General features: G+C 44.6%; 3 protein-coding genes across 6 annotated transcripts in view; 2 read left to right on the top strand and 1 right to left on the bottom strand.

The window, feature by feature from the left end:
* The first annotated feature begins 2 nt into the window (after positions 1-2).
* On the top strand, positions 3-8,289 carry KBTBD4 (kelch repeat and BTB domain containing 4). Its single transcript, XM_077322456.1, has 4 exons — positions 3-217; positions 1,389-2,024; positions 6,308-6,414; positions 6,737-8,289. The coding sequence occupies exons 1-4, from the start codon at positions 199-201 to the stop codon at positions 7,595-7,597; spliced, it is 1,623 nt and encodes a 540-aa protein (XP_077178571.1). The 5' UTR covers positions 3-198; the 3' UTR covers positions 7,598-8,289.
* A 130-nt stretch (positions 8,290-8,419) lies between these two features.
* Positions 8,420-10,941, bottom strand: PTPMT1 (protein tyrosine phosphatase mitochondrial 1). 2 transcript variants are annotated; one of them, XM_077322466.1, is made up of 4 exons: positions 10,653-10,937; positions 9,662-9,742; positions 9,123-9,314; positions 8,420-8,736 (listed from the first exon to the last, which is right to left on the bottom strand). In XM_077322466.1, the coding sequence occupies exons 1-4, from the start codon at positions 10,896-10,898 to the stop codon at positions 8,599-8,601; spliced, it is 657 nt and encodes a 218-aa protein (XP_077178581.1). In that variant the 5' UTR covers positions 10,899-10,937; the 3' UTR covers positions 8,420-8,598. The 2 variants fall into 2 exon arrangements, with proteins under 2 accessions (XP_077178581.1, XP_077178582.1); XM_077322467.1 differs by lacking the exon at positions 9,662-9,742 and having other exon boundaries at positions 10,653-10,941.
* The window catches only part of CELF1 (CUGBP Elav-like family member 1), a 46,819-nt gene continuing 37,377 nt past the window's right edge, over positions 10,676-20,117 (top strand). Inside the window, exon 1 of one of the 3 annotated variants that reach the window (XM_077322455.1) lies at positions 10,676-10,864. The gene's annotated coding sequence lies outside the window, so the exon portion shown is untranslated. Of the gene's footprint in view, positions 10,865-11,002; positions 11,237-20,117 lie in introns of those variants that run through there. The other 2 variants (XM_077322449.1, XM_077322448.1) reach the window with 2 other exon arrangements.

The raw sequence follows: 20,117 nt of genomic DNA, 5'->3' as shown, positions 1-20,117 counted from the left end.
GGCTCCGCCGACGCCCAGTAAGCTGAACCAATCCGCGCGCACGAAGGGCCAAAATGATCCGGAAATGAGGAGGACGCACGCGAATGGCGTGAGCACCCAGGGCGGCTTCCGGCAGCGCAGACCAGAGTCGGGAGGGAAGTGCAGCCCTGTCTGGTGTCCCCCGGAGCCGTTCCCGGTGTGAAGTTCCGAGCCGGAGGGATGAAGGGAGGAGCCGCAAGTAAGAGCCGGTATCCGCTGAGGCCGGGACGCTTCCCTCCGCCCGCCGCGCTCGCAGAGGGGGCGGGAAGTTTTTCCGCAGCCCTGCTGGGAGGGATACTTCTGAATGGCGGCTGGGCTTCCCACCCTCCGAAGCAGGCTGCTCGGGCCACGCGACCCGGGGAGAGCCTGTGCAGAGAGGCCGGCCTCCATCCAGTCGGCCGTAGTGGGTTTTAGGCGCGCCTGACTCGCCTTCAGCGCGGCCTGCAAGTCGAGCCGCGTTCCTTTCGCTTCGCTCTGTGTGAGTGCAAGCGCCGTCGCCCTGTCTGAAAAGGAGGCGTCCACCGACCTGTCGCAATCGGATACCTGGGAGCTTTTAAAAACAGTGGACCATCACTTTGCCTAAACCCACCTCTCTCCGCTCAGTGATCAGCGAACTCGTCTCCCCTTTCTCAGTCACCCACTGTTTGAAGCCATTTTTGGCACTATGGTGGATGAATGCGTTTTTAGACCTATTGCACGAATACTTAGCTAGCCCAACCAAACACACACCCTGTGAATAGCGACATAGGCTTGAAGTGTATTTACACTGCAGTCATAAGCATGTTTTAGAATTGTAATCAGTGGAGGCATATTTTCTATATTTGCCACTTAGGCTACTAACTAACTGCAACATCTCACTCTATACTCTCTTTCCAAACACATACTGAACAAACTACAATCTGACCAACTCCACCATCCTAAGGTACCATCCACTGATAACATACTTCAGTCACTAGTCTGTTCCCCATCATTCTTATTCTAGATCTTGTATTTTAAAACTATAGCAACATACATATAGAACCACATATTATTATTAAATCATAAGGAAAACACAAAATACTTAAATATCAAAACACCAGATGAATATGTTTAATATCAAAATGCTAGATTCAGTGCTGCATTTTACATTTACACTTCAATTTAGAAATGCTGTCTTCAAACCAGCTGAGTTCTATTGACTCAAATTCAAATGTATATCCAGTATTCATACTGCATTAATTGGGATAGATTGCACATTATGGACACAGATGTTTTCCTGACTTGTTCCATACCACTTTTCAGATTTGACTATGTAGGCTTCTTACTTGTTGCCCTTAGTGTCAGAAACATGCGGTACAAGTGTGTGATAAAGAATATTTGTTGTTTTTCAGATTGGAGATCAGATCTAGGCAACAACATGGACTCTTTGGAGGGGACTGGAGGTTCATCAACAGAGGAAACTGGAAGTTCTACAGAGAACTACTTTGTGAATTATACTTTCATTGACCGTTCCCACTCAGGCCGTGTGGCCCAGGGAATTATGAAGCTTTGCCTAGAGGATGAGCTTTTTGCAGATGTCACCATCTCTGTAGAAGGTAAAGAATTCCAACTGCACCGGCTAGTTCTGTCAGCTCAAAGTTGCTTCTTTCGTTCTATGTTCACTTCCAATCTGAAGGAGGCTCATAACCGGGTGATTGAGTTACAAGATATTAGTGAGAGTGTATTTCAGCTACTAGTAGACTATATTTATCACGGAACTGTAAAGCTGAGGGCAGAAGATTTGCAAGAGACTTATGAGGTGGCAGATATGTACCAACTAACTGCACTCTTTGAGGAGTGTTCTCGTTTCTTGGCTCGAACAGTACAAGTGAGGAACTGTTTGCAGATTATGTGGCTGGCTGATCAGCATAGTGATGTGGAGCTCTACACTGCTGCCAAGCATTGTGCCAAGTCTCATTTATCACAGCTCCAGGAAACAGAAGAGTTTCTACACCTTCCTCTCCGTCTCTTGACCGATATTCTCACAGGTTGGTAGAACAGTCACTGAAAACAGCCATGTACTATAAATGTGAAGCATAAGATAGGGTGTACATGTGAAAGGGTAAGTGGAGAGTGCTTCAGTTTAGATCCTTCAGAAGCTGTGTAGAATAACCAGATATACTTTTTAGTAAAGGAAGAGCAAGATTTTTGAGAAACAGTTGTAACCATAGCTGTACATGATGAGTCTGTACAATTAAAAACAAAAAGTACTTCTGTGGAAAGCTTTACTTTATTGGGGTTGTAAAGGACAAAATTATTATTTTGGATACCTGAAATTAATAGGTGGATCAAGCAGAAAAGCTTGCAGAATTAGTAGGCACAGTTTGTCTTTACATACCTTCATGAAGTAGCATGTTACTTGTCCCAGAAAACCTCTTCGTGACAATTAAGGTGCTACAGTGAGGGGGGACATTAGGCAGAACTAATTCCTTGGCTGCCCTAAAAGACAATTTTCAAGATGAGCAGTCAGCTTCTAGGGCAGTGTTTCTCAACCTTCCTAATGTTGTGACCCTTTAATACAGTTCCTCATGTTGTGGTGATCCCTAACCATAAAGTTCTGTGTTCTTTCACAGAAATTAAACTGAAATTGACCAATGGCGTGAAGATCCATTGTTCATGAGTGTATATAAATTAGTTATAAATTGTAAATAAATTGGCAGACGACTTCAGGAGGAGCGGCAACAGCGGTGGTCCCTTCCCCCAGCCAAGCTGCTCACCCTGCCACAACCCCTGTGAAAGGGTTGCTCGACCCCCCAAAGGGGTCCCGACCCCCAGGTTGAGAACCATTGTTCTAGGGAAAAGGAAAGGTGGTGGGTGAAGATGTACTCAGCCAACTCTTGCAAGGTTCACCAGTGGATCCATTCCAGTATTACTCAAGAGTTTGTGTTTATTTTAGATGGCTGCATATAGAGAACAAGAATTTGTGTGCTATATTTGTCCAAATTATGATAGTTACACATGTGAGATATAAGATAGTTGAGAACTTTGATTCATAATGCACTTCTAAAGCAGCAATCAGTGATTTACAAGATACTTTACCTTGTTTAAAATGAAAGCCACTGTACACCACATTGGATGTAATAATTGATTGACCAAATGCCCTAGTACAGTTCAGGTGAAATCTATTGGGTAATTCACTATGAGGAAGTGGGCTCTAGTCCGCAAATGCTTAAAAATTGTCTTTCAGGTGCCACGTGACTCTTTCAACTCTAGTTAGAGGAAGTACAAATTTCTGCCATAGGAAATGTAATATATCGGCTCTTAACCTATTATCATATCCTGAGGCTTTGAATTGCAATTTCTGTCTCTTTCTCAGATTGCAAGAACTACTCTGTGCTTACCTTTGGGACATTTTGCTTCTGGAGTACAATTTTGGGGAGCTCCACTCAGCAGGCCATAACTAGAAATTTCAAATTAAATGATACATGCAAGATTGTCTAGGAATCCATTGTGTATGCTGTTGAAAGCAATAATAATCTAATTTTACTTAGAATGTCCTGAAAAGATGAAGCACCAAAATTATTTCTCAGATCCTTCTTGAGATAGTAGAACAGATCTGTTAGTGCAAGAGCCTCTAGCATTGGTAGAAGGCTTTTTGCAGAGAGAATATGCTGCCATGAGATGAACAGGACCCCAGGAGTGATTTTTTTTTTTTAGTATTATAAAAATGTCTGCAAGAAAGCTTGGAAGCTTCTTTTTACTTCACAGAAACATGCCAAAAATGAACTGTTGTAGATTGGCTGGGACAAATTTGTGTGCAGTTGGAAAGGGCATTATGAAAAGCATGCTGGAAGAAGGGCAGAATACACCCCCCCCCAAAAAAAAAAAAACCCTACCTGGCTGCTTTTCCTTTTCCAGACTGGAGACAAGAACAAGTCCCAACAATTAAACTTTGGTCTGAGTTCCAGCTCAGACCACTGTGAATGCTAATTCTATTAGATGGAATTTTCTGAACATATTGTTTTAATATGGCTCTGAATAATGTACATTAGACAGTTCTAACCAAACATAACCTGACCTGGTGGCTCAAGCCTACCCAGTACAGTCAGATCTCAGAATCTAAGGACAGTTTGCCTTGGTTACAATTTGGGTGGAAGACCACCAAGGAAGTCCCTGGCCACTAAGCGGAAGCTGGCAATGACAAACCATCTCTGAATGTCTCTTGCCTTAAAAACCTTATGGGGTCACTGTAAGTCGGCTGTGACTAGACAGTGCTTTCCAGCACCAGTCAAACATCACAGGTTAATGTTTCTGGATTTTTAATTATATTTTTAGTTTCTGTACACAATGTATTGATGAGCCTCTTGTGGCGCAGAGTGGTAAGGCAGCCGTCTGAAAGCTTTGCCCATGAGGTTGGGAGTTCAATCCCAGCAGCCGGCTCAAAGTTGACTCAGCCTTCCATCCTTCTGAGGTCGGTAAAATGAGTACCCAGCTTGCTGGGGGCTAAACGGTAATGACTGGGGACGGCACTGGCAAACCACCCCGTATTGAGTCTGCCATGAAAACGCTAGAGGGCGTCACCCCAAGGGTCAGACATGACTCGGTGCTTGCACAGGGGATACCTTTACCTTTTTACACTATGTATTAAGGATTTCATTGATGTATTTCCAAATACTTGGACAATCTGAAATAGACATCCTGTATCCAACCAAATATTCCAGACTTAAGGGGCATGTAAATTAGGTGGCAGTGATTTTCACTAAAGTAGGGAATGGATAATCCATGGAAATGACCTTCTAAGAAATACCTTTAAATCTTTTTGAATGTGTGACTAAATATTTATTTACTTAACTTTATTTGTGTAATATTTATTTACTAGAGACAAAGCCCGTTGTATCCAGGAATACAACAGGCGCTAGAGCTTGGCAGTGGGAAGAGGAAGGGGAGGGGTTGTCCAATCTGTAAGGGCATGGGGTGAGGGCTGGCCATAGCCCAGGAGGAACACACCCGGACCAACTCCGCCCCAACCTCAGTCTGCAAGCCTCTACCATCATTTCTAGATTGCTGCTCATCTCTAGATTATAATGATCAGCTCTGCAGGCAAAAATGGCTACTTCAGAGGCTGGACACTGAGGTATTGTACCATTTTAAGGCCCTCCTCCAAACCTCCAGGAATATTTCCTACCCAGGGGTAGCCAACCTCCAGTTGGATCCTGGAATGCTCCTGGAATTACAGCTCATTTCCAGAGTGTAAAGATCAGCTTCCCAGGCAAAAATGACTACTTTGGAGGGTAGACTGTGAGGCATTGTACTATTTTGAAGTTTCACATTCAAACCTCCAGGAATATTTCCAACCCAGGGGTAGCCAACTTCCAAGTGGGGACTGAAGTGCTCCTAGAATTACAACTCTTCTACGGACTATAAATATCAACTCTCCATGCAGAAATGGCTGCTTTGGAGGGTGGACAGGGATGTTTTGCAAAAGAAACATTTGAGGCCTCCCATACAGGTTGAGATGTCCATGCATTCCCACAGATTCCCCTGTGTTGCTCTCAGAAACACCTCCCTCCCCCCAGTCTGTGGCTGAGTTTTCCTTAACAGCAAGCCTGAAGGAAGGGGGAGATGGAGCACATTCACCAGCCAGCTCCATCTGTGTTCTGAGGCAAAGTCAGTGAAGTTGTTGGGCATGATGGTCAGGGGTGGGAAACACAACCTGATTGGGTTGCCAGCCAATTGGCGACCAGCCACTCAGGCAGCAGGTTGACACAGGCAGGAGCATTCATTGGCCCTTACATTGTGTGGCCCAAGGCAGGAGCATTCATTGGCTGAGGCCAAAAAGGTCATTAGGGCTTTTATTATAGGTACAGATTCCACTTTTCTCTGTAATGGAGACCCAAAGTAGCTTAATTTAATCTTGGCAACAGCCCAGTGAGGTAGGTTAGGCAGCAAGTGTATGATAGCTAGCTTCCATGGAAGACTGGGAATTTGAAGTTGGTTATCCCAGATCCTAGGCTGACACTCTAATCAGTATACCATACTGGCTCTTTACAGGTCAGTGAAATCTGTTACTACATGTTCTCAAACTTTGTCCTTAGTGTGCCTCTACAAAGTAGAAAAGCCTCTCCAAGACTAAGGCACAATGGACATGTACCCAATGCTTGTTGTATTTCTAACTTCAAGGAGACATATTACTAGCGTTGGTCCTATAGCTAGTGTTGGTCACAGTTAATCTCTAGAACAAGAACAGTAGCACACAAGAACTCTTGATATTTAACGTAGCATGGGGTTTGCCTAAGTTATTTGACAACTCCTTGTCTTTGCAAACATACAGATGGGGTTCCATGTTCCCAGAATCCAACTGCTGCCATTGAAACCTGGATCAACTTCAATAAAGAAGAACGTTCAGGTTTCTCAGAGATACTGCAGTCAAGTTTAAAGGTACATGGTTAAATACAGTTCATTGTGCTTTTTCTCTCGCACATGCCTGTGATTACTGTGTTGAACAGAAGAGATTTTGTGCCACAGTTGAAAACTTGGGGCCCTTTCCATGGGTGCCAGACATCTAGTCAATCAATGGCAGTTGGTCTGATGACGATTCAGTCTTGAGTCAGCTGAGTTCCCTATTTAGGTATGGCTTTGCATGTCACAGATATTTCCTCTGCAACAAAGGTGTTTAAATTTATTTTCCATTAGTCATCTGTTTGTTTAATTTATCTGGAAAAGACCCATGTGAGACTGATGAAAATCTTTTATTCCTTAGGAAATTGGAGAAAACGTGCATATTTACCTGATTGGAAAGGAGTCATCACGTACACATTCCCTTGCTGTCTCTCTGCATTGTGGTGATGATGACTCCATCAGTGTTAGTGGTCAGAACAGCTTGTGCCACCAAATCACTGCAGCCTGCAAGCATGGCAGTGATCTATATGTTGTTGGAGGCTCTATCCCGCGACGCATGTGGAAATGCAACAACACTACAGTAGACTGGGAATGGTGTGCTCCCCTGCCCCGTGACAGGCTCCAACACACACTGGTCTCCGTGCTCAGTAAAGATGCAATCTATTCACTGGGTGGCAAGACACTGCAGGATGTTCTCTCTAATGCTGTCATATACTACAGAGTAAGAGACAATGTATGGACAGAGACTACCCAGCTGGAAGTGGCAATTTCTGGAGCTGCAGGTGTAAATCTAAATGGCATTATTTATTTGCTGGGTGGGGAGGAGAATGACCTTGACTTCTTTACCAAACCTTCTCGGCTAATCCAGTGCTATGACACTAATACAGAGAAATGCTATGTGAAGCCCTATGTATTACCCTTTGCAGGGCGCATGCATGCTGCTGTGCACAAGGACTTGGTGTTCATAGTAGCAGAGGGAGACTCGCTGTTGTGTTATAACCCTCGGCTGGATAGCTTCACCCGGCTCTGTCTGCCAGATGCCTGGAGTTCGGTACCCTCCCTTTGGAAAATTGCTAGTTGTAATGGTAACATTTACGTCTTCCGGGATCGCTACAAGAAAGGGGATGCCAACACCTTCAAACTCAATCCAGCCACCTCCATGGTGACTGATACCAGTGGGCTTAAAGTGCTACTTACCAATTTGCAGTTTGTGCTGGCCTGAGGGAAGAACATCTCCAATCAATGGAGCCATTCCATGAAACAGCTCAGAGATGCCTAGATACCCTTACTTCTGGTCCCTAGGACAGATCATGGTACTTCAGAAAGAGTTCTTTATCCGCTGTTCCCACCAACAGCAGCACAGTGGTTGTAAACTTGCTTCCACTAGCACTTAATTTGCCACAATCTGGGTCCCAACTGAAGTGCTGCTATCACTGTGATCCCCTGATGTTCCGCTTCTGGTGTCTCAAAGTCACATAGCTAAGAGGCTTTTTAGATGTACACCCTTAATCACCAGCAAGCTCTGTACAATATAGATGAACTCTTTTTACAAGCAGCTAGTTTCCTGTTGCAAGTTCTGCAGACAGCTATAAAGTTATAAAATCCCAGATAAGTGGTTTCTTGTGAAGGTCCCTCTCACTCGCACTGTGGAAGACAACTATTTAGCTAGAGCCACTTAACATTGCTGTTGCCTTGGTTCTAGTAAATGAGTCCACTGTTCCTTAGTATCCCAGCAAGAAAATCAAAGCTTTCCTTCATGCCAGTATGCCAAGTGGCATAGTGCCACTAGGAGGCCCCTCCTCTTATTGTGGCTTACGCAAAAGGACATGTAGAGAGGAATGATGACAATGCTACTGGTGGATGCTGTCAGTCTCTTGGATGCAAATCTTAATAAAGGTCGCTGTTGGGACAAGAGTGTAACTTAATCTTCATCTTTGTGAAAGAAGCACGACAAGCATGGCCCCGCAAGGGGCATTGTCAGCAGGCAAAGAGAGGTAAAATAAATCAGCAGTAAGGCTGACCTAGTAGACCTCTCATATTCTAATGATGTGAGAAGATTATTTATTGATAGATCAGACAATCACAGCCTGACACTAATCAACAATACATTAGGAATCTGGTGGTTTCCGAGTGAGATCTTGTATATTCAATGGTAGCTTTTGTTCTCCTTGCTGTATCCCCATTGAGCTTTTCCATCCACCTGCCAGTCCATGGAGATTCGTGCTATCCTCCTGCAGGAGTTCCAGCAGTAACACTTCTTTGAAAGTCCTCCAGTAACTGTACCTGTTTTTGGCGGATGATGATATGAGGCCGGATCTTAGCAATGGCTTCTATTGCTTCTTGAGGAGTCCACTGGTGCAGCTATAAAATTAGCAAACACATGAAAAAGAATTATCTATTGAGATGGGAATTAACATTACTGAAGTGACACAGTGGGAAAGATACTAATTAGAAGAGGAAGTTGATATATAATTCCTCCTCCCATTTCTGTGATGAATTCCAATTGTTCCCTGCCATTTGTGACAACCTCTCAACTGAAATTGCCTTAGTCTTACTGAGGTTTTAGTTTCTCAGTGGGAAAAGTCTTCATTTTCTCTGCCAATAGGTATTAAAATTTAGAGCTGCAGCAGGATTCCCTCATCACTGAAGATGGGAGCAAAACAGCATTCCCATGAAAATGTCTACACCATCCTATTCTTGAAAGCAGCATTTATGCTGTCTTGATCTCCCATAGAAGTCCTTCTTACCTGGATTAAATATGCTGCAACCATAGTGGCACTGCGAAAGCGGCCAGCTTTACAATGCACATAAACACTGTTTCCACATTCACGATGCTTCAGTAAAAACTGGACACCTTTGTGCAAGTTTTCCAATGAGGGGACTCCAGTCAGGTCCACAGTGCTAAGACGAAGGCATTCTACACCCATAGCCTGCCACTCCTGCAGTTAACCCAGAAAACACAGAGAGTCATCTATAGGACTTTAGAGGAGAAATGCATTGTACTGAGTTGATAGAGGAATATGCAACTAAGATGCACTACCATTTAAAATACAGGAAAGTTGAAACAATGACTTCAGACAGATTAAAGGGAGAACAATAACATCACCAATCCAGGCTGGGAATGTGAGATTTGCTTCCAAGTAAACATATAGATGTTAGCTATTTTATATTCCTTTCTATCTGAACAGGCTGTGTTCTGAACTTACATTTAAATATTCCCTCCTGATCCAGAGGTAGCTTTCTATCAGGTAGCTCTCTTCCTCTACACAACAGGATGAAGACTTACCTGGGGAGAAAAGCATAGGAAGCGAGTCTCATATTCTTCATTCATGGTGACCACACCTCGCACATTCTCCTCTTCTACCAACTGCAGGGGAAAAAGTCAACATGATGTTTGACTTTTGAACCCTGCCCTCCCCTCAAAAGGCCCATGTGCTATATCTAAACTATAAACTTATCATGCTAAATTAGCAGGAAGAGGGTGGAAAAAAATTTGGATGGCAAGGAAAGAGACAATGCATCTGTTTTTTAATGTTGCCAGATTGCCCCTGGCTGGGCTGGGGGGGGGGGTGCACGTCCTGTCCAAACTTTGGGCCAATTGGGAGGTGCCTGAAGTCTGGACAGGCCCCGCCCACTCTGCCCACCTACCCATTACCCTTTTATTTATACATAGATAGAAGTGTACAACACAAATTGTCCTATTAGTGGCACATCAGTTAATTTATTCCCCCAGTAGTACAGCTACTGTGGATCATTTCATAGTAATACATTTTGCACTAAGGATATGCAGTGCCTGATTTGAACCAGAGCTCAAGGGAACTTAGTCCTGGTTGCTGTTTCAGTCTCATGACTCAAAATACTATGTGTTGTAGTGAAAAGAATAACTGAAGAAATGTGATTACAAAAGAGGATTCATGTTGTGGAACTCTCAAGTCTTGTTCGCTGCCTGCCTCCAATCTCGGGAGCATCGGCAGCCCTCTTCCCCAACCACCCGAGGACTGCTGGGCCATGGCCTTGCTCTGGAGAGCACTCCGGCGCCGTCAAGTGAAGTCGCAGTCCACCACATACAATTTCGCCCCCTGCTGTCCCTCACGTCCCTCTCCCTCCCTGCCAGGGAAAAGGTTTCGCCCATCCAAACTTTGCGCCTCCGGCGGCGGCTGCAAGGCACGAGGGAGGCGCAGCCCCTGAGCATCCGCGGCAGCGCTTGCGTGCGCGTCTCTTGGCCCGGCCCGGCCCGGCCCGGGCGGCTGAGGGGCGCAGCGGGAGAGTCCCGTTACCTGGCGGCACCTCCCGCGCAGAGGCAGCGCTCCCAAGAGCACCGCGCGGTCGATGCGGCTGAACCAGGGCCGCCGCCGCCACCCCGGCAGCCGCTCCCGCGCCAGTGTGTACAGGAGCGTCGGGTAGAAGAGGAGCCGCGCCACGCCGGGCCCCAGCGCGCTCGGCATCCCCATCGCCAGGTCGCCAGGCCGGAGCCTCCGCCCGGGCGGCGGTGAGTGCGAGAGGCCGCCGTTGGGGCAGCTCATGCCGAGACGGGGGGGGTGGGGGGGGAGGCGGGACTCTGCGGACCGACCGCCTCCTGTGACAGCGCCCCGGGGGGGGGGGGCAGGCGGAGGGCGGCGGCGGCGGCGTCAGGCGCGCTCATTCGGGGGCAGAGGAGGGGGCGGGAATCTGGTGCCGCGCGCGCGCGCCTTCCTCTCCTGCCCTGCGATGGTCTCTCCCGGAAACGCAGCCATCTTGCGAAACCGGCCTGAGGCGGTGAGGGAGCGGATCGGGGCGCGGGCGGATCCCCCGGGGCAGGCGAGGGCGGTGGCCGCCAGGAGGAGCCCGGGCAGGGCAGGGAGGGAGCAGCGCGCAGCCGACGGTGAGTGCGCCCCGGCTAACTGGCTGGTGGTGCTCGTTGAGGGAGCGTCCTCCTGCCCTGGGAGGGGGACTCTGGTCCCTGGGCCTCGCGGAGATCTCCCTTGCCCGCTCGCTCGCTCGCTGCAGGGAGGGATCGTGGCCCCCGAGTTGGGCGGCGCGGCGCGGCCTGCGGGGACGGGGGCGCCTGTTGCTCGACGGGGGGGGGGGCGGCCATGAGTGTGCAGCGCGCGCTAAGGGAATCCGCAGCGTTGCTCGGGCTCTTTTCTCCCTCCTGGCTGGCTCCTCTGGGACTGCTGGGAAGGGGGGGGGGGCTTGGCAGAGCGCAGCGAGCGCCGTCGTCTCTGTCCGAGGGCGAGGGGGCGGGGTCCCTCCAGGCTGCTCCTGAGTATGTTGACGTGCGGGCGCCCAGTCTCCTCCGCCGGGGTGTCAGCTCCTCCCCCGCCCCGAAATTAACTCTGACCGGGGCCTTGTAAAATGGTCCCAAGTAGCGGGGGAGGGGAGAGAATGTGAGATGTCATTTCGAGCCCTGTGAGTTGCCCGGAGAAAGAGGAGGAGGGTCGGAATCCCCAGAAGGCTAGCCACGTGATACTATTGAAAGGGCGATCCCCCTTGACTCTTGAGAAACGCCTACTGGGTTCATAATGGGAGAGTCCTGCTCTTATCGGGCTACTTGGCTCAGTCACAGTGCGATAAGTAGTAGCCTGTTGGGGTCCGAGTAGAGTTTCTGTGGTATGGGGTGGGCGTGGGGGTGGGGGAAGTTGTTGGGTGACTTTGGGCTAGCCAGGGTTTTCAGCTGAACCAACCTCACCAGGTTATTGTGATGTAAAAATGTGGAGAGAAGTTATGTAAACCACATTGAGACCCCAGTGGGGGAGAAATACAAGGTATAAATTGAAGAAAAAGACATTAAAGGATAAAAAGAACACATTGTAATACAGAGTGTAGAAATGCATGGGAAAAGAGAATGAGGACATGTCAAATTGTAAAATACAAAGTGAGTATTTGAAGTAGTATAATGCTAAAATACATTGTTGTTTCTGATTAAGTAATTGCAGTACAGTTTCTTCCAGATAATGTATGGGCTTGTTTTTAGGATTACTGGTATCTAAGGAAACATTTTATAACATTGCTGTTCATGGGTAAGCATGTTGTGCTGATAGCCTAGTAACACAGTAGAACAATATATTTTAGTGGAGCAGGAAACACATTACTACTGGTAGACCTTTGTTTCTTATGTAGTCAGGAATGTAATTCTCCTTCGGTTTGTCAAGGCTTTGGACTGCTTTCAAATGCTGCTAGAAGTCTTCCCCTATCATTATCAGCAGTACCTAATGTTCTGGCTTTGTCATGCTCTGATTGTGGCAGGGAAACAGAATATTGTAAATGTGCTGCTGCCAAGATGGGTGGGGAGAGACAGCTATCTATTCTTTGCCTCCAAGTCACTTTCCTTTCATCCTATCTGGGCATGGTAGCAACTGCTTAATTCTAGTTCCTCTTGGGTCAGAAAAGTAAAGTTGTGAAGATGCCAGTTGATGCATGTAGGTTTTTTTTCCCTTCTCAGGCAGTGTGATATTTTTCAAAGCAAGGGGGAGAGTCCTTGCAGTATAGAGGATGATAGTGCAGGTCGGACTAGAAAAGGGAAAGAGTGAAAAGAATGCCTCATCTCTGAATGCTCAAAAATGCACTATATATTTAGCTAATATAGACTTTCTCCTATAAGTGCCACTTAGGTTCAGGTAGAATTATTTGCTTTTGCTACACCCCACTTTTCTCCTCATTGGAGACTCTCAGTGGCTGACATTATTCTATTATTTATTTTATCCTCACCACAGCCTGTGATGTAGGTTAGGATGAGAGTGTACTGTGTGAATCACCAAACGTTACCTACCTTGATGGTGCAGGATTTGAATTTAGGATTCCTAGATCCTGTTCTGACATTTTAACCACTACACCATACTGGTTCCTGGAACTGACAGATTCAGATTGCTGTATTCTGTCATTTTATGCAATTTAATGATTTGATGATGGTATTACAGTATTAAATCACATTGATGGAGCAGCAGCGTATAATGTTCCACTTTAATTCTGCCATTGTTATGAATGGTTTCCCCCATTGGCCTCATAGCTAAACAGATGAATTTGCATGCCCTGTATCCAAACCCAAAGTTTCAGCACTATATCACACTGGCACTGAGCTGGCTATGTAGAATACTAAAGGACAAAAGTGAAACCAAAAATGGTGTTAAAAATTCAAATTTAGGATCAAATAATCTGTCACATCTTTACAAAAAATCTTTGACAGTTCTGCACATCTGGGAAGAAAGAGTATAAATGAAATAATTATATGTTCACTTACAAAGAAATAAAATGGTCATGCTCCAAGAATCATGGAAACCCAAATCCACATGGAAGAGAATATTGCCAATGTGATCCTATAAAAATTACTGTGTGATTGTTAATTTCCTTCAGATCACCACCATTATTTCAGTTGGAGAGCTGATGGCAATGTGATATACCTTATACTAAAATGTTCTGCGATTACTGTGATATTGAATGCTTACGTTAAGATAAAGATTTGGAACCACTGACGCAGATTAAGAAAGCCGGATAAGAATACCTGGGACCCCGTTTTGGTTGCTGACACTAGGTAACAAAGACTATAGTGAATAAAATTAGGAGAAGAAACCACTTTTTGCCATTTGATTTTGTTTTTGATCCTGGCACTTGGCATGAGGAGGAAGAGCCAGAAGGAGATAAGCCAGGAGAGTAGGAGAGGCCATCTGGGCATGCTCCACTGCACTGCACTGCTCTCCCAGACCTCCTGAACACCAGGAGAGTGTGGGAGACCAACCAGGCACATGCCACTGCAGGTATGCTGTACTTCTTGGCCTCCAGGAGAGCCCACCTCGCTGGTTGGCCCACCCTCCTCTGCAGAAGCCCATCTGCCCTCTCTCCTCTTTTCTGCAGCCCATTTTGAAAATGGGGTTTCTTACTAGTGCCTGGAATAAAACTTTGGACTCAAACTGCTCCATAACAACATGGCTACCCACCTGGATCTGTTTCGGTGTTTGTGAGAGTTACAATAAAGCTTTGCTTAGTGCTTGAGAATACATGTGGCTTGAGCATATTTACAGCTTGCAAAGTGACTATCAAGTATGCATTATTTGAAATATGTATCAGAGTTCCTCACGAGTCTTTTTCAAGTTAAATTGAAATTATTTGGACTTACAAATAAGTGTTTAAAAATTAAAGCCTGCAGAAGCAGCTGGGCAGGGAAGAGAAAGTGCCAGCTCAGGAGCTATCAGTGAGTGTTTCTTAAAGCAGGGGTAGTCAACCTGTGGTCTTCCAGATGTTCATGTACTACAATTCCCATGAGCCCCTGCCAACAAACACTGGCAGGGGCTCATGGGGATTGTAGTCCATGAACATCTGGAGGACCAAGGTTGACTATCCCTGTCTTAAAGTGTGTGAGGGCAGTGTGTGAAGGTATATAGGTTGCAGGGAGCTGTTTGAGTGTTGTTTTTTGTCTGCTCCTTGCCTGGGGGGCAGGGGGGACTGCAGCTAATTGCTTTAGCTGATTTCCATTTATTGGCAGTTTTGCTTGGGGCTGACTGCTTGCTACACCCTCTGCTGGGTGGACCTTTATGCTATAAAAGGCTCTTGCTTGCCAGAGGCGCATGCCAAAGTACAAAAGCTAAAGAACTCTTAGCTTGTGGATCAAGTTAGAAGACTGTAAGTGTTCCAGAGTTTGCAGAAGGGGTCTGTGCCCCCCCCCCCCGTAATGGATCGAAGCAGCGTCGCTGGCGATGGACCTGAGGCTGTGACTTGCAATATATGTGGCATGTTTGTATTTTTACCTCAGAGTAACTTTAAATACACATGCACCAAGTGCAAGTTAGTAGCACTCCTGAAGGAGAAGTTACAGAAGCTAGAAGAACACACTTTATAAAGTCCACACTTTATTCTAAAAAGTAGGTGAAAAGTTCTTGGAAATAATTCATGAAGCACTTTTTGGAGGGCAATTGGAAGAGGTGGGAAAAGTCCCTCACCAGTTAGAAGACCCAATACAAGCGGACTGTAGATGGAAGAACGTTACCCAGAGGTGTAAAAAAATAAGGTGTTATTCTGCCTCTCTGACACTCAGAAATTGTTGAGAACCTGAGAAGGTTGAGAAAACTGCTACTTTATATATTAAAAACATATTTCATTTCAATTTTATTTATGGAGCTCAAACATATAAAAGTATAAAACACAATAAAAACAGCAAGAAGTGAAACAAGTCTCACATATATTAGTTATGTCCTAATATCCAAAGACCTAATACGTTTCGACCTATATAGGTCTTCCTCAGAGGTCAATATTAAGCACGCACTATTTTTTAGAAAAACACATATACGTAAAATATAGTTTTATATCATTTTGCAATCAGCAGCGTGGTAAACCGACCTCCTGTGGATGACAAAAATTACCAGGGTTAGTACAAAGATTACAAGACTTATTCTCTAAAAATACCCACATGGTTCAAGTATGTCAACTGGATTTGTTGTCTTGAGAGATATACTGTCTACCTGAAGTGGGAATCAAGGATGTCACTGAAAGGGTGGAAAGATTTGTAAAGCCCCAGGACAGATATCCCTTACTGTATGTGGGAATAAATGATACTGTCCTATGCGGTGTGGAGCATATGAAGTGAGACTACATGGCCTTGGGGGGAAAAGTGAAGGACAGGAGCAAAGTTTGTATTTTCATCAGTTCTTCCTGTTACTGTCTTAGGCTTATGAAGGGAAAGAAAAATCATGTGGATAAATGACTGGCTATGTCATTGGTAACATTAGGATGTTTTGGGTTTTTGGACCATGAATCATGCTACCATGATGTGTCTCTTCTATCAGGAGATGGTTTGCACCTCATGAATGTGGGGGAAAACATCTTTGGGAAGAGTCTTGCAGACCTGGTGAGGAGGGCTTTAAACTAAATCCAATGGGGGAGCGAGACATACATTCAAAGCCTAGTTGGCTGATGATAACTGTAGATGGGAACATTGCAGATTTAAAGGGAATGGCACATATGCAGGGAACTATTAACTTACAAGAAAGTTCTAAAACTAAAATCCTGGGGTACTCATATGAAGGATAATGATGTCTCTACACTAATGCACAGAGTATGGGAAACAAACAGGAAGAACTAGGTCCTAGTAAAGGAAGGGGGGCATGATTTAATAGGCATGACAGAAACCTGGTGGGATAACCCTCACAAATAATAGGATTGGGGGTACAACTTATTTAAAAGGGATGGACAAATGAAGGGGGGAGGAGTAGCACTATATGTTAAGAATATATATACTTGTAAGGAAATATATGTGTCTGAGCATGACAGTACAACTTGAGACTCTTTGGGTAAAAATAAAAGGAGTAGGAAATAATAGTGGTATTGTGGTGGGGGTCTGCTATAAACTGCCAACCCAGGTGGAGGTCTTGGATGACATGCTCCTAGACCAGATTACCAAGTTCTCAGAGAGACAACAACAATATTCAGCACAATTGCATCACTTCTGAGGTTTCTCAAAGCCTGAAGACTGTTTCAGGGGTTTCTCAATAAAAAAAAAACATTGAGAAAGGCTGGCCTAAATTGATTCATACATATGCTACAATTTGGCTTTTAAAGATACTTCCCTGCTGTTGTGCATAGCATCATGTGCAAGAGATAGGAGTAATCTATCCTGTGTCTCTGAGAAGGATGATTAGAAGTTTCATGAAGGGATTTTTTCCTGTATAATATGTGATACTTGAGAGTGCCTAACACCCCTGGCAGACATGAAAGCATGTGGAATCTGGTGTCTTTCATATTCAGTTGTGACGCACACACAATTTGGAGCCATGATAGGAACTGCTGAATTATAAACTATTGATGATTGATGATTTTTCTTAGACTGGACTATCTTGAAGATGTCTGCATTGCTTTCTCAAACTGTGGATGAGTTAATGTTCCTTCAGGCACATGTCATTCTACACCCCTCCCCCCATTCTCTGGATAGTACTTGTTTATAGTCTGTGCTATTGTTTTATGAGGTGATTAGAGAACTTGAAATGCAAGGATAGGTTGGCTGTCTTTCTCTTGCACAGGCCATCTCCTGATGCTCACGTGCTTCAAAACATGTTTGTCAGGGATGTTTCTGGTATAATTCTTCCTACATCTTTGTTCCTATACATCTTCTTGCCTTGCTTATCATGGCACTTTTGTTTTGGTGTTTTGGGGGGGGGGGCTGTTTGTTGGCTTTTTCAGTTTGAGCTATACGGCTTTGATAGCCTCATTCCATAACCGTTGCTTTTCCTCTTTACAGGGGAAGCAGAATGGTGCTGTAGCAGTGATCTGTGGTGGCCCAGCAAGATATGCATGATGCCACCATGCTTATTTATGTTACTCCTTTGAAACTTTTAATTTTACTATTTCTGTACTTTTACTCCGTAGCTTTGGCTTTTTTATGAATCGGTGCATGTGTTAATGTGGTATCATTGCAGTACCGTGTCTTCTTGCTCATATAAGGCTGACAAGGCTACACTTTTGTAGTTTTTTTCTGGTTTTGTGTCTTGTGCCTTTCTTTGAATTTAATTAACCATCAACTATTGTACACGGTTAACTTTCTGCAAGTATCCTAATCAAAGCTTGAAGTGTAGATGAATTTAATATTTTTCTTTCCTTGCATTTATAATGAATAACATTTTAATTTGTCTGGTTTTATGTACTGGAAATTTTCCTAACTGGAGCATATATACCTTGCTATGAACAATTTTGATAAATTTCAAAATGCAGCATCATATGTTCTATTTTACTTTATGCTGCATGGGTAGACATTAAGACTATGGTGAAGGACTGTTTTCTTTTAGCTACCATATATGGGTAAAAGCTGTTGAATTCTCTGCTTTATCCTCAGAGGGTGGAGTAGACAGTCGACTGCAGTTTTGCTGTGTTTATTGTGTTTTACTAATTCTCAGAGTGGTTGGCCTTGCATTACAGCCAGAGCTGTTTCTCCCTGTGTTTCCCCTAGCTACCCTGGTCTGTTTAATTATTATTATTTGCTTGCCTCCCCTGTCTGGAAGCACTGAAAAGTTTGATATAGTAATACAGTAGTTAGCAAGTCACCTAGTCATGGATAGCGTGTAGGACTACAGACACTTAGGTTCAAATGACTACATAGCCATCAGATTTAACTTGGTCAGTTAAATTTATCCAGCTAATCCAAGATAGATATGGGAGGAAGATGATATACACATCCATGAGTTTTTAGAGGGATGGCTGATAAAATATTATAGTGAGATTTGTGGATGTGTAGAAGATGCCGTTTTCCTTGACCAATAAAATTTAAGAATCAGAAGCCAGATTGCTTCAGTCCTTTTTTCATCTTCAGACCTCCAGAAGAGACACAAAGAACTATAGGGGTTTTCAGACCTTCATATATTACCCCAGGACACATCAGAGACTTTCAGCCCCCTTCAGGCAGAGCAAAATGCTGCCCACAAAAAAAACACTTACCCTGACTGTCTTAATGCAGGCTTTCTCAACCATGGTTTTGTGAAACCCTGGGGTTTCTTGATGGTCCTGGGTTTCCTGAATGGGTGGAAATTAATTTTGTATATATATTTTTTAATCTGTTAGACATTTATTGGGTGATATGACCATATATAGTCATGTTTACCCATGCACCCCCCCCCCATGGCCAGTGATGGTTTCTCGGTCGGTACACAGCTATGCTTCTCAACCATATTCTGCATGTTCATGCCTCTTCTGGGGTTTCTCAAAGCCTGAATAATGTTTCAGAGGTTTCTAAACTGTTAATAATTTGGGAAAGGCGGATCTAATGAGAGGTCAGCTCCAGTTCTTCTCAGAGGTATGGAGTTCCTCAGCATCAAACAATACTTCTATCAAATATTATGGAATGCTATATGATAGAGTTCATGACAACGCCCTCATGCCAGTTTACACCATCCCCAGTCCAAAGATCCCAGGAGTGACTCCACCTGCTAATAGGCACAATAGAAGTGGTACCTCCAAACCAACAGTTCAAGGGGGTCTACTCAGTAGTCTTCATGGTTCCCTAGAGATTCGGGGATGGGAAGTGCTACCAGCATATGTGTTTCTCATCAACACCCTGGAGAGCCAGATGTCCACCTTAAGGGACCTAGTATACCTAAGAGCCAGAATCCATGCTTGACTAGCCAAGGAAGCAGCAAAAAATCTGATCCATTGTGGTGGATATCAAGAGCAGTAGCTCTGCAGATCTAATGCACCTCTTAGCGCAGCAGGGTCTTATAATCGCAATCACAGACATAATCCTGTGGGTGCAGTGCCCTGCAGTGAAGTTTCCTTCAAAGTTTCCTTTCAAAAGGAAATAGCAAGATACAGGCACAAGTAGATTCCAGACAACCTAAAAAAGGAACTGAAGTGGTGGACAGTGTGCAAGAATCTGACAAGTAGGATCAACTTCACTCAACCACCTCAAATTATTGTAAGCATGGATACAAGCAACAGAGGTTGGGGAGTCCAATGCATGGGTGATGGTGACTTAGGGAAGATGGGACAGCTTAGAAAATCACACAGCATCAACTGACTGGAACTTTTCACATACAGGTTAACCCTTTAAGCCTTTCAACAACATCTGCAGGAATAAAGTATGCCATTTTTACCAGTTGCCACCTATGGATCGGCCAAATGTAAATCACTTTTTTTCTGAATAAAAATAGAACGAAGAAATGAAAACCAACCCTGACTGGAAAGAATAAGAAAACAAACTGATTGACCTTGAAACATGTAAAGGAGGGGGGGGGTCTTGCCACAATGACCTAAATTCAGTCCTGTATATATATATATCATCTGTTCAAAGATTT

This window comes from Paroedura picta, chromosome 2 (genome assembly GCF_049243985.1).
Source record: "Paroedura picta isolate Pp20150507F chromosome 2, Ppicta_v3.0, whole genome shotgun sequence".
In the NCBI taxonomy this organism is placed as follows: domain Eukaryota; kingdom Metazoa; phylum Chordata; class Lepidosauria; order Squamata; family Gekkonidae; genus Paroedura; species Paroedura picta.
This window is presented reverse-complemented; position numbering and strand designations above follow the sequence as displayed.

Coding starts and splice junctions, on each gene's coding strand:
- KBTBD4 (XM_077322456.1), top strand. Junction 2,025..6,307: donor CTTGACCGATATTCTCACAG/GTTGGTAGAACA, acceptor GCAAACATACAG/ATGGGGTTCCATGTTCCCAG. Junction 6,415..6,736: donor TACTGCAGTCAAGTTTAAAG/GTACATGGTTAA, acceptor TTTATTCCTTAG/GAAATTGGAGAAAACGTGCA.
- PTPMT1 (XM_077322466.1), bottom strand. CDS start 10,898: ATGAGCTGCCCCAACGGCGGCCTCTCGCACTCACCGCCGCCCGGGCGG. Junction 9,743..10,652: donor TGCGCGGGAGGTGCCGCCAG/GTAACGGGACTC, acceptor TTTCCCCTGCAG/TTGGTAGAAGAGGAGAATGT. Junction 9,315..9,661: donor TCCTATGCTTTTCTCCCCAG/GTAAGTCTTCAT, acceptor GGTTAACTGCAG/GAGTGGCAGGCTATGGGTGT.